At 38.1% G+C, this 10,890-nt stretch overlaps 1 protein-coding gene across 1 annotated transcript; it reads right to left on the minus strand.

The window, feature by feature from the left end:
* LOC109719193 (dof zinc finger protein DOF2.4-like) lies at window positions 8,787-10,890 on the minus strand. Its single transcript, XM_020245737.1, has 2 exons — window positions 10,492-10,890; window positions 8,787-10,276 (listed from the first exon to the last, which is right to left on the minus strand). The coding sequence occupies exons 1-2, from the start codon at window positions 10,540-10,542 to the stop codon at window positions 9,236-9,238; spliced, it is 1,092 nt and encodes a 363-aa protein (XP_020101326.1). The 5' UTR covers window positions 10,543-10,890; the 3' UTR covers window positions 8,787-9,235.

A 10,890-nucleotide genomic window follows, 5' to 3' on the forward strand; every position in this document is an offset into this window, starting at 1 on the left:
TGGATAGAATCCTTTTGGGATGTGGCTAATGGATAATTCTACTGTTAATTGAATTAGAACAAATTAGATTCTATCACAGGGTCAGTAGACACATGTATCAACCCTCTTTTTTGAGGGATTAACTTAAGTAATCTTCTAGGTATCTTCTTATTAGACTGATCATTTAACACACCGCATACGATGTCTCTTCAGGTAAATTTAAAATCACACCCTTTTCCTTTTTTTCCTTTTCCATTGCATATTCTTTGATCCTCAATTGCATTAATTGGTCCTTCAATGTTGACGCAAGCGAGCTACTAATGTGATATTATCTTAGGTACTGTTCACTTAACAGAGATTTATATTGGCTTGTTGAAATAAGGTTGCTAGCAACGGTAGCTGATCTATCTGTGGAATAGCAATGCAGATTTTCAGGTAAAATCTGTAACTTCGAGATTTTTGTGAACTTTTTTCTGTTTCGAAGAATGTAACTACAATTGTGTATACTGCTGTTTTGAAATGTATGTGTAGTAATTGCTATATGTCCTGGTTAAATGGTAGCACAACTTAATGGGCGTTCTCCTACTTTAATGCGACCCAGCAGCCAAATTGTTTTGCTCCAAGCTCATGAAAACAATTAAATAGAGAAATAAACCAAACAATGAATAAAGATAGATACAAAAATAATAAAAGCTGGTACATACATAATATTTCCAAGTGGTTTGTGACCAATAGCAATGATAATCTCTAGGGTCCTTTCTTTTTTCTTCTGTGAAAGATTTGGTTCGTAGCAGTAGGAAGTGACAGTACGAGGTGGATAATGAGTATAATAGAAGTGTGGCTTTTTGACTCAGGTGACCGAGGCTTCTTAGAAAGAGAAAGCGAGAGCTCCGTTATCCATTTAAGCAGCTTCGTTTTCCATGTAAGTAGTCGAAGCTGTCTCCCTTTCTTTTATTAAAAATGCTATTGTACACTAAAAAGTTGGGCGCAAATCTTACATATGCTTCTTTTGAATTTTTAATATTAATAGAAAGGATGGATAAGATTAAAGTGAAAAATATGACTTTTCGATGAAGAGCGTGTAAAATTTATATCTACTTTCGGAATGTGCAAGGAATATTGCTCTTTATGTATTATGATATACTACTTGGTCTTATTATAATTGTAAAATCTAACTAGGTAGTGACTCTCCTTTGTAAGGTTTTATTATTATTATGATATTGTATTATGATATTTCTTCTTTTTTCTCATCCTGAGATCTCTGCAGTGAGGATTAACTAAAAGTTGATGAATATTACGAGTGAGTAGAAATGCTTGCGCATAAAGTTACTCGAGGAATATGCTTTGAAATTTATCAGGAATGTAATATAATTTTGAAAATTCCCAACATAAGTTTGAACAGATTCAATCTTAGGTAACATCCAAGTTTCAATTCTGTTATCTCAGTGTGCTTTTCTGCAGCTATTCTGTGCCCCAGTGCCTATTGTGATGCCTATGGAATATAGATAGGCATCAATTATCCTTAGGACTTGTCGGTTTTAAGCTTTTCCTTAAGCACCGTTTGATTAGTGCTGCTCAAAAATCACTTTAATGGTTATTAAAATACATTCAATTACTTCTCACCTCTTTTGTCATTCGTAACGTGGAAATGCTATTTCAGAACCTAGGCTAAGCTATTTTTTCGTGTCGACAATGTGTGTAGGTCCCCATACCTTGGAGCTCCTCTTCTTCAATCAGTGTATATTAAATTCAAGCCTGGGAGTTTTGAGGCCCAAATTTGGAGACGCCGACAGGATTGACCGTCTTTCACCTTATCACCAGGCTACTACTAGGTAAGTAAATGCGGAATTTTCCTTTCACATATGAACTTCACAAGGGATGGTATGGATCTATTTCTATTTCTAAATCAATTTCATTAAGTTGAATCAAATAGTAGTATAAATTTGCTAGTTGTGAACATCACAATCAGGTATCCTCCCAACTCCCTATGTCATAGTGTTTCAAGAAGCAGAGTAACAAAAATATCTTCACTTGAAAGTACCACTACTACACCACTGGTGCAAAAAGCTTGCACATTCCTAGTTAAAAACCAACTCTGGTGAAAGGGGCTCATCAGAGTCCCCCAATATATGATGTGAGGGAGCTTAGCAATCATCCCCATCACCAAAGATTCCAGAGTCAAATCTGCTGCGACATGTCTAGGACAGCATCAAAGCCTATCTAATCCCATCCATTTCCCCTAAAGCCTGAGAGGGCTCTAGAAGTTCTCAAAAGCACAAAAACACACACACACACACACAAACTTTAAAAAATAAAAAATTAAAAATAAAAAATAAATCTGAATCTATTATATATATAATAAATATGAGGAAGGTGTAAAGATATAAGAAGTTTAATTAGAATTCTCTCAGATGCATTAAAGTTTGATAGGTTACCAATGAAGTTAGGAATAGAGTAAAATGATTGATGCATTATTCCAATCAAGTATATCATTAACCATTGGAACCTTTATATCTTACATGGGAATTGTGCTTCGACTAGATGTACTCGACACACACACACACACACACAAAAAGTAAGATTTTTGGGTTGAGAAAACATTGTGTTAATTTCGTTCTTTGCTAAGTTGAGAAAAATCAAAGAAGAAAATTAAACAGACGGCGCGATATCTGCCTTGTAATCTTTTTTAAAAATTTTGAGAGGGATTTTAGAATATTTTTTATTAATAGCCTTAGAAAATACTTCAATGAATTTTTTTTTTTAAATACGGTAAATTATTCACCTTTTTTTTTTCAAAGAATTAAACTTATTTTTAATGTTTAACACTATGCATCTTTTGAAGTTTGGAGATAAGAAATATATAAATTAGGATAAAGGTGGTGAATTATTCATCGTTTTTAAAAAATAATAAATGATTCACCGCTTTTAACAGCTTATTTTTATAAATAAAAATTTTAAATGTCTATTTTTATATTCAAAAATTTTGTGGGCTTAGTAGTCCAAAAACTCCGGAATTTAGCTAGTTAGCTAGTTATTTGTAAGCCTCAATCCGAAAGAAATAAGATTGAAATGTAAAAAGGAGAGGGATCAACACTGCTAAGTAGAGACATGCATGCTTTAATAAGAATTGTGTCTGTTTGCGCGAGTTGCTCTGTTTAGTATTAATCGTATCATAAAATTCTAAGCGCTTCTAAATTACGTGCATCTTATCCTGTCAAGAGCAGTAATAAATTAGTTTAAAGAACAGTGCTAACTAATTAGAAACTGATCAATCTGGGTATATATCATGTACAAAACTGGAGCAGAGATATATCTGCAAGTATTAACAAACGACAACATTACTGACCGTCCCTAGAGCAAGTGGCAAAGGACTTGGTGGTTGGTATCCGAGATTCAAGTTCGAATTCTAGTTGGTTCATATTTTCCAGCTAAGTTTATTTCTAAATGAAATAAACGAAACGGGTAGCATGCTACCTATCTTTCTCTCTCAAAAAAAAAATAATAATAATAAAAAATAAACGACAACATCGTACTTGTTAACCAAGTACGCAGAAACTGAGCAGCATGCATGGAATTTCTGCTCCTTGGTGCGACAAGAATAAGAATCCAGTGAGTTGCGGGAGAACATACTCCCTCGGGAGTGTGGACAAACAATTAAGATTTACTGTAGAGATATTGTGAAAGGACATCGAAGAGAGGGGGGTAAGGGGGTGTGATTGTGCTACTTAATTAGACCCCTCCCACAGATCCCCTCAGTTGTTTTTGTCTTGTGTTAGTACTACTCTTGCCTCAATCATTGGGATCGAGCCCAAATTCGACACAAAAAAGAAAAGAAAAGGTTGTGACAAGTTTTAGTCGTCAATTGTTATTTCATCCGGATGCATATATATGGAACCGTAAACCTTACAATCGAATTAGATCAAGAGAAAAGATATACACTTAAAAGTACACTGTTATCTTGTTAACATACAAGGCTTCTTTTCAAGCTTGAGATGTCTCTCATCTATTTACTCATGCTATGCTCCGCCTTAGCTGTTTCCACCCTGTTTGCCTAGTTCATGTTGCTTAATGAATAAAACAGATAGTTTGCTATTTTTTTCTCAAAAAAAAAAACCTATCGTATCTAGCGCAGTTGACTAAGAATTTGATAGTCGGTATGCGTTAAATTAAGCTGAGTTTATTTCTCAAAAAAAAATTAAACAAAATAACTGGCTTGCTATAATTTTCTGTCTCAAAAAAGGTTAAAAACATTAATTCATATGAGGAAACAGGCAAGGAAAAGATTTGAGCTCTCCTTACATAACCTGTTTTCGCTCTATCACAAATTATAAATTTCCTACCTTTTTCTTGGAACAATATTAATTAATTAACTTGACATGTACACTACATACTTGCATAATTTACATGCTTGGCTATGAAGGCCACAGATCACCAGTACCAAGCCATAAATGAACCACTTCTTAATTAGCTCCACAACTGATAATTCTTCCAAAACTATACATGTTCACTTAATAAAGAACAAAGACCATCGAATGATACATGATCACCACATGTTTTAATTAGTAGATATTATTTTTTCCTGAGTGCAGCTCGAGGGATGCAAGTATAATGCCATGCTACTTTTTATTATAGTTGGATTAATGATGAATACCTAATCAACTTGGTTGTAGATGGAAATGCAGCAGTTAATTGGAAGAACAATTGTACATTACTGTTACCTACTATTCCCTAATTACCTCTTTTAAAAAGAAAAAAAATATTAAGTTGGGAGTAACCTCACCAATTATAGCCTGCTTGTACTTAAGATAACAAGATTTGCGAAACTTGTAAGTGCAAATTCCGCGCGGTTGAATCAAACTAAACAAATAATTTGTAGTTGCACCAATTTCTCAACTATACAATCAATTAGAATAATTACAGAGTAGCATTTACATACTTAACTACTGCATGTATTTTCTAGTTCTTCTAGTCAATTGCATTCCAGCCAAACAATTAAACCCTTTAGTTGATCTTATTTTTCTCAACTTACTAATGGAGCTAGTCCCACTAAAATTAAACCCAAAAAAAGGGGTAAAGAGAAAGAGTAATTCCCATTGCCAAACTTGTAGTTGGTCATGAAATTTTGATGTAGATTACTAATTCATTAAACTAACCACTAATGAGAAACTAATCATGGAGAAACCCCATCTCTATATATATATCATAATTTAGCTACCTTTTTTGGACGTTCTTATGTACGCTGTTACCTATATTTAATTACATGATGAGCTCAATTCACATTATGGAGACCATAGTTTAAAAAGAGAGAGAGAGAGAGAGAGAGAGAGAGAGAGAGAGAGAGAGAGAGAGAGAGAGTTCCCTCTCACTAAGCTTTAACATAGTATATGGAACATGCCGTAGCATCTTGGGGTCTAACATATTCGTGAGGTGTGAATATATAGATCACACACACTCATACACACACGGTTATGGCCATGATTGAGCTCATGTGATGCAACGTGATCGAGCCCCAGCATGGAATCTCTTGTTATATACAGGGCCCATCTCACCATCTTTTTCCTGTTTCAGCTCTGTGTGTGTGTTTGTTAGAGGAGTCCCCCAACATAAATGACTCCTCCGACCCCATTCAAATAAAGTTAAAGCTGCTCTCTCTCTCTCTCTCTCTCTCTCTCTCTCTCTCGCTAGGGTGGCAATGAATCCTAATATTAGGGGGTTTTTTTTATTGAATAAAATAAAAACTGTAGTAAGTTTTTGGGGCCCAGTTGGAGGTGGTGTGTAGAACGAATCTGATTCCCTGAGCCCCAGTTGATGATCTCGAGATTGGGTCCCAAAAAGGACTAGCCCGTAATTTAGTGGGTCGGATTTGTGTCCACGTACAAAGGACTTTCTCTCTCTCCCTCTCCCTCTCTCTCTCTCTCTCTCTCTCACACTGAGACACGCTCGAGAGAAATAATTTAATGGACCTGGTACACCACCATGTAAACCACGAATTGCCTTGTAGATCATGGGTCATGAGTACCTACTTTTAAATAACTTGACCTTCTAACAGGCCTAAGAAGTGAAATTTGAATTTATCTTAATGAGCCAAACATGCATGTATGATTCAATTTCGGATCCATACTTAATTTGATGTCATGCATGTGAGATAACTATCTTCTTTTTTTTCTTTTTGTGAAAGCTTTAGCTAATGGATATATAGAGTTGTTTTTATTGTTATATCTTTAACATTCCATCCATTACTCTCACAAATTTTTTAAAAAAATACTACTTTCAATGATAAGAACTAAAAGTAAATGTAAAATTAATAGCAAATCACTAGAAGTTCACAATTAATGTGGTGGACCATGTACACAAAATCTCCATACAATTAATCCATCTCTCTCTCACAGCCTCTCTCTCTCTCTCTCTCTCTCTCTCGCTCAATCACTCACTCTCATTTCCCTGCATGCATTCCCACAATTTAACTTCCAATAACCATGCGCACTTCCCCAGTAACCTTCCCTCCTTTCAAGGAACAAACATCCTATGGATTGAACCCATCTCCAGTACTAGTGTGGTACTATTTACTACATCTCTCTCTCTCTCTCTCTCTCTCTCTCTCTCTCTCTCTCTCTCTCTCTCTCTCTCTCTCCTAGGCTTCTATTTCTATATATAATAACAACATATATATATATATATATATATATATATATTAATAATAAAAAAACATATGGCATTTTTTTTTTTATTTGATCATCTGCTAAGGGTGTAACAGTACCAGAAGGGGTTCTCGCACACTAGTCTCTCTCTCTTTTTACGTGGGCTGAGGCTGTGGTTGCTTTATTCTCCTCCAGGAGGGGGGATAGGGAGACTGCATTGGACTTTGAGAAAGCAGACGAAAACCTAGATTCCCTCAGACAGGGACAGGTAAACCAACAGGGACCTTCTGGGGATTTCACCTTTTCCTTTCCCTCACTCTTCTCATTAATTTGCTTCACCACCCCTCCCCTCTCTCTCTCTCTCTCTCTCTCTCTCTCTCTCTCTCTCTCACACACACACACACACAACACACTCCCTTTTGCTTTTTTCCTTGTTTGTCTCAGTGCATGTGTGTCCTTGCACATCACTGTGGCATTAGTCTTAGGTTTTATTCTAACCAACTGGGGTTTTTTTTTTTTTTTCCTTTTTCTTTATTTTTTTGTTTTCTTTTGCGCGGGAGAGAGAGAGAGAGACATACGCGTGCATAGATTTTAGTGAGATCTTGGACTCACTCGCTCACTCACTCTCTCTCTCTCTCTATCTACTTCTTTTCTTCTTCTTCTTCTTCTTCTTCTCCTTCTTCTTCTTATTAAGTTATTACATAGAAATGTGAGCTTGTTGAAGCTAGCCCTATGGGTAAATAGAGATACAAATTAATATTATTAAACCATAGAGGATTCATCTGATTCGAGGCATATATAAACTGCAGCAAATCTCTAACAGAATATGCCCATATAAAGTGCATGTCTCTTTGTCTCTCACATGTACGAGTATGTGGGTGGAATGTGGTCATTGCATTTGTGAAGCTATGGGAATTGTTATAGAGAATTATATATTGAGTGAGTAGAGCATTACCATTACGTACGTAGTTGAACAATTAATTAGTAACTAACTGGCTTGGTAACTTTTTTACGGGAGATACGTATGTATATTATAATTAAATTCGTCTTCTGGTTCAAAAGATTATGCTTTTTAATAAGATCAATTAAATAATACATTGAAGATCAGAAGAATCTGATGATGTATAAACTATTTACTATAGGCGTCGTACAGCTTAGATCTAAACCAAATTAAAATCCAAGTGAAAATTGAAACTTCCATGTGACAGTCAATGACAGTTCTCAAAACCCTAGAAAATTAAAAGGCAGCTTCGATACAAGTGAAAAAAAATAAAAACCCTTCTTCGAGTAAAACTAAGGAGATTGCTATTCCTGTGCCTTCCCTTGAGATCCATGCTACTCAACATTCAATGCAGGATAAAACATGGCCGATGAGAAAACAAAAGGAAACCTTTGAATGTGGATATAAGTGCATAAGAAACCTAGTTAAAATACCCTACACATGAACTATATATATGTATAGAAAATTGGATCATTATGATTGTTCTATCATACTGTCTCTGACAAGAGAAGCAATAATTCTCTAGAGCTTATGCTGCATTAATGATAGTTCGAGTAAATGCTCTACTACATATATATATAACACCCATGCAAATCTATGCAACTGTTCCTATTTATTATTGTTTAAATTAAATAATGGATTTACGGGTACATGCATAAACCTATAGAGAAAGGAGAGAGAGAGTATACAAATACAAATAGCTATTCTTACACCATGGAATTGAGAAGATCATGCAATCAAGTACCTAAAGCTAGCTAGCTAGCTAGACATCTATAATTACTAAATAGTCCAAGTACACCAGCTACTCATATGCTTATCTTCTCGGTGAAGCTAAATGAAGCATCATGATTCCAACATTATGTTGATGTTCTATTCATTCCCAAAGATATAGAATAGTTGACCACCCATATGAATGTTGTGTTGTATTTCCTCACACTCAAGCAAAGAATGTAGTTGATTTCCTTCATATGGAGATACTGATGCTTGGACCAAGCACAGAACACTTGCACTGATCGAGCAGCTGCTTTAAACCAAAAGAAGAAAACAGTGATGCATATTCGTATCATGTGTTTGAATGCTCAAATTCATGCAAAGATGAATGTGAAATGAATATACCACTATTACAACTAATTTGAAGGACAAATTCTTTGCATTTGTACTGCTCGAGGTTAACTTAGTTATAAGATGATACTCATTGCAAATGAAGTAGAAATACATGCATTGTTCTTGTTCGTTGCTAACAACTAACTCTTCAAGTCAGAGACATCACCACCCATTAACTCATGAACCATTGCCATCACCATACTATAGCATACAAAAATAAAAATAAAAATAAAAATAAAAATAAAAATAAAAGAAGAAGAAGAAGAAGAAGAAGATAAGACACTAGATTGCCAATAAATCTAAGAAAAGAAACTTGCCTACAATTTCTATCATCGTCTTCGGTAGACCTTCATCAGTAGATTAAAGGTGTTGCAGTAACCAAATTCATGCTTCTTCCTCTTCTACTTAAGTAGTTAAATTCCTTGAATTCCTTCCCTTTGAAGCCATAGCAAAAATTGAGCTTCGTAGCGTGAGGCTACTGCATGTGAAAACTATCGAACATAGAGAAACTAGATCACAAGATATTCCCCGACGATGAAGAGTTGAATCCGGAGAGATCTGATGTCCACCCACCACCGCCACTGCCACCGCCACTACCGCCGCCGCCGCCGCCGCCACCTCCTCCCCAGTATTGGTCATTTCCCGGAACACCCAAGTACTGTCGCGCTAAGCTTAGTCCCTGCGAGTTATCTTCCATTTTCACTGAAGCCAGTTGCGAGACAAGGCCAGAGCTTGATATCTTCGGAAGCACCTGAGTGCTGAAACCGTCATTCCCGCCTTCTCCGTCGAAAGGATAAAGTCCCGGAATTGTGAGGGATGGCGGGGCCTGCGGAGGTGGCGGCGGCTCCACCCCTCCCAAGAAAGGGAACTGCTGGATTTGCTGGAGCCTCCAGTGCTCTAACCCGAGAGCCGAGCTGCTTCCGATGTGATAATCTATAGGTTCGAGCGGTTGGATTCCGCTAAAGGCGAGCCCTAAGTTCGATGCGCCGCCGGTGTACTCAGCTAGCGAGTGCAAACTGGCCATGAAGGGCAGTTGTGTTGGCGGCGGTGGGATGGTGGTTGGAATGTTTGCACTGCCGCCGCCGCCGCCTGCAGCTGTGGAGGAAGAGGAGGACGTGCCGCTGATATGGCGGTCGGCAGCGGACGCCGAGGCGGATTTCGAGGAGCCTCCAGAGGAGGACTTGCTCCGCTTGTTGCGTCGGCAACCGCCGCCAACGGGGACGTTGCGGAGGGTGCCTCCGCGGGTCCAGTAGCGGCGGCAGGTCTTGCAGAAGTAGCGTGGCTGCGAGAGGGAGTAGTTGTTGAAGTAGCAGAACTTGGTGTTGGTCGAGTCGCACCGCGGGCACTTGAGCGCCGGCTCCGGCTGGGGGATCTTCGCGAGACGAGCACGGTCCGCCATCGAGCCGGGCCGGGCAGGGCCGCCGGCCGCAGCTGCCATGCTCGGGGCCTCAGGGCGTGGCGCGGCCTGCAGGCCCGGCGGGAGCGGGTGAGCTACGTCGGAAAGGCCGCCGCCGCCGCCGCCGCTTGCGCTCTGGTGCTGCTGGTGCGATTGTTGCTGTATTAGAAAAATATTCCACCAAAAAAGAAGAGGATTGAAATTAGTGGTATATTCAAGAAGATTTAGGTAAAAGGGTAGGAATATCTTCTTCTTTTTTTTCCCACTCCTCCTTCCTTTTAATTTGCTTTTTTGGTGAAGAAGATAAAAATAGGAGAAGAAGAGGAAAGGGAAGAAGTAGAAGAGGAGGATGAGGATGAGGAGAAGAGACTCACCTGGTTCCAGTTTGGTGGATCTAAGTAGACTGGAACTGAAGAAAAAACCATAGTGTTTTTCTTTTCTTCTTTCCCCTTAGCTTCTTCCTCTTTCTGATTAGATTCTTTAAGGGTTATGGTGGAGAGATGGTGGAGAATCACATCCAGAAGCAGTTCCTTTGAGAGAGAGAGAGAGAGAGAGAGAGAGAGAGAGAGAGAGAGAGAGAGAGAGAGAGAGAGAGAGTGTGTGAAGAGGAAAGGAGGGATTTCTTCTTTTTAGCTCTTGGTGGCTTTTATATAATAAATGGTAGGGTTGGCTAAATAGGTGATGAGTGGAAGAAATTCCTTAGCCTGGAAGGCTTTAACTATTTAAGCTTCTAAATAGTGTTGAGAGAGGAGCACTCCGGGAGCTTTAGTGGC

This window comes from Ananas comosus, linkage group 13 (assembly GCF_001540865.1).
Source record: "Ananas comosus cultivar F153 linkage group 13, ASM154086v1, whole genome shotgun sequence".
Taxonomy (NCBI): Eukaryota; Viridiplantae; Streptophyta; class Magnoliopsida; order Poales; family Bromeliaceae; genus Ananas; species Ananas comosus.

Excerpts from the sequence above, each read along its gene's own strand:
- LOC109719193 (XM_020245737.1), bottom strand. The coding sequence starts at position 10,542 with ATGGTTTTTTCTTCAGTTCCAGTCTACTTAGATCCACCAAACTGGAAC. Across the intron at positions 10,277-10,491 it reads ATCCACCAAACTGGAACCAG|CAACAATCGCACCAGCAGCA; the intron begins GTGAGTCTCTTC and ends TTTCTAATACAG.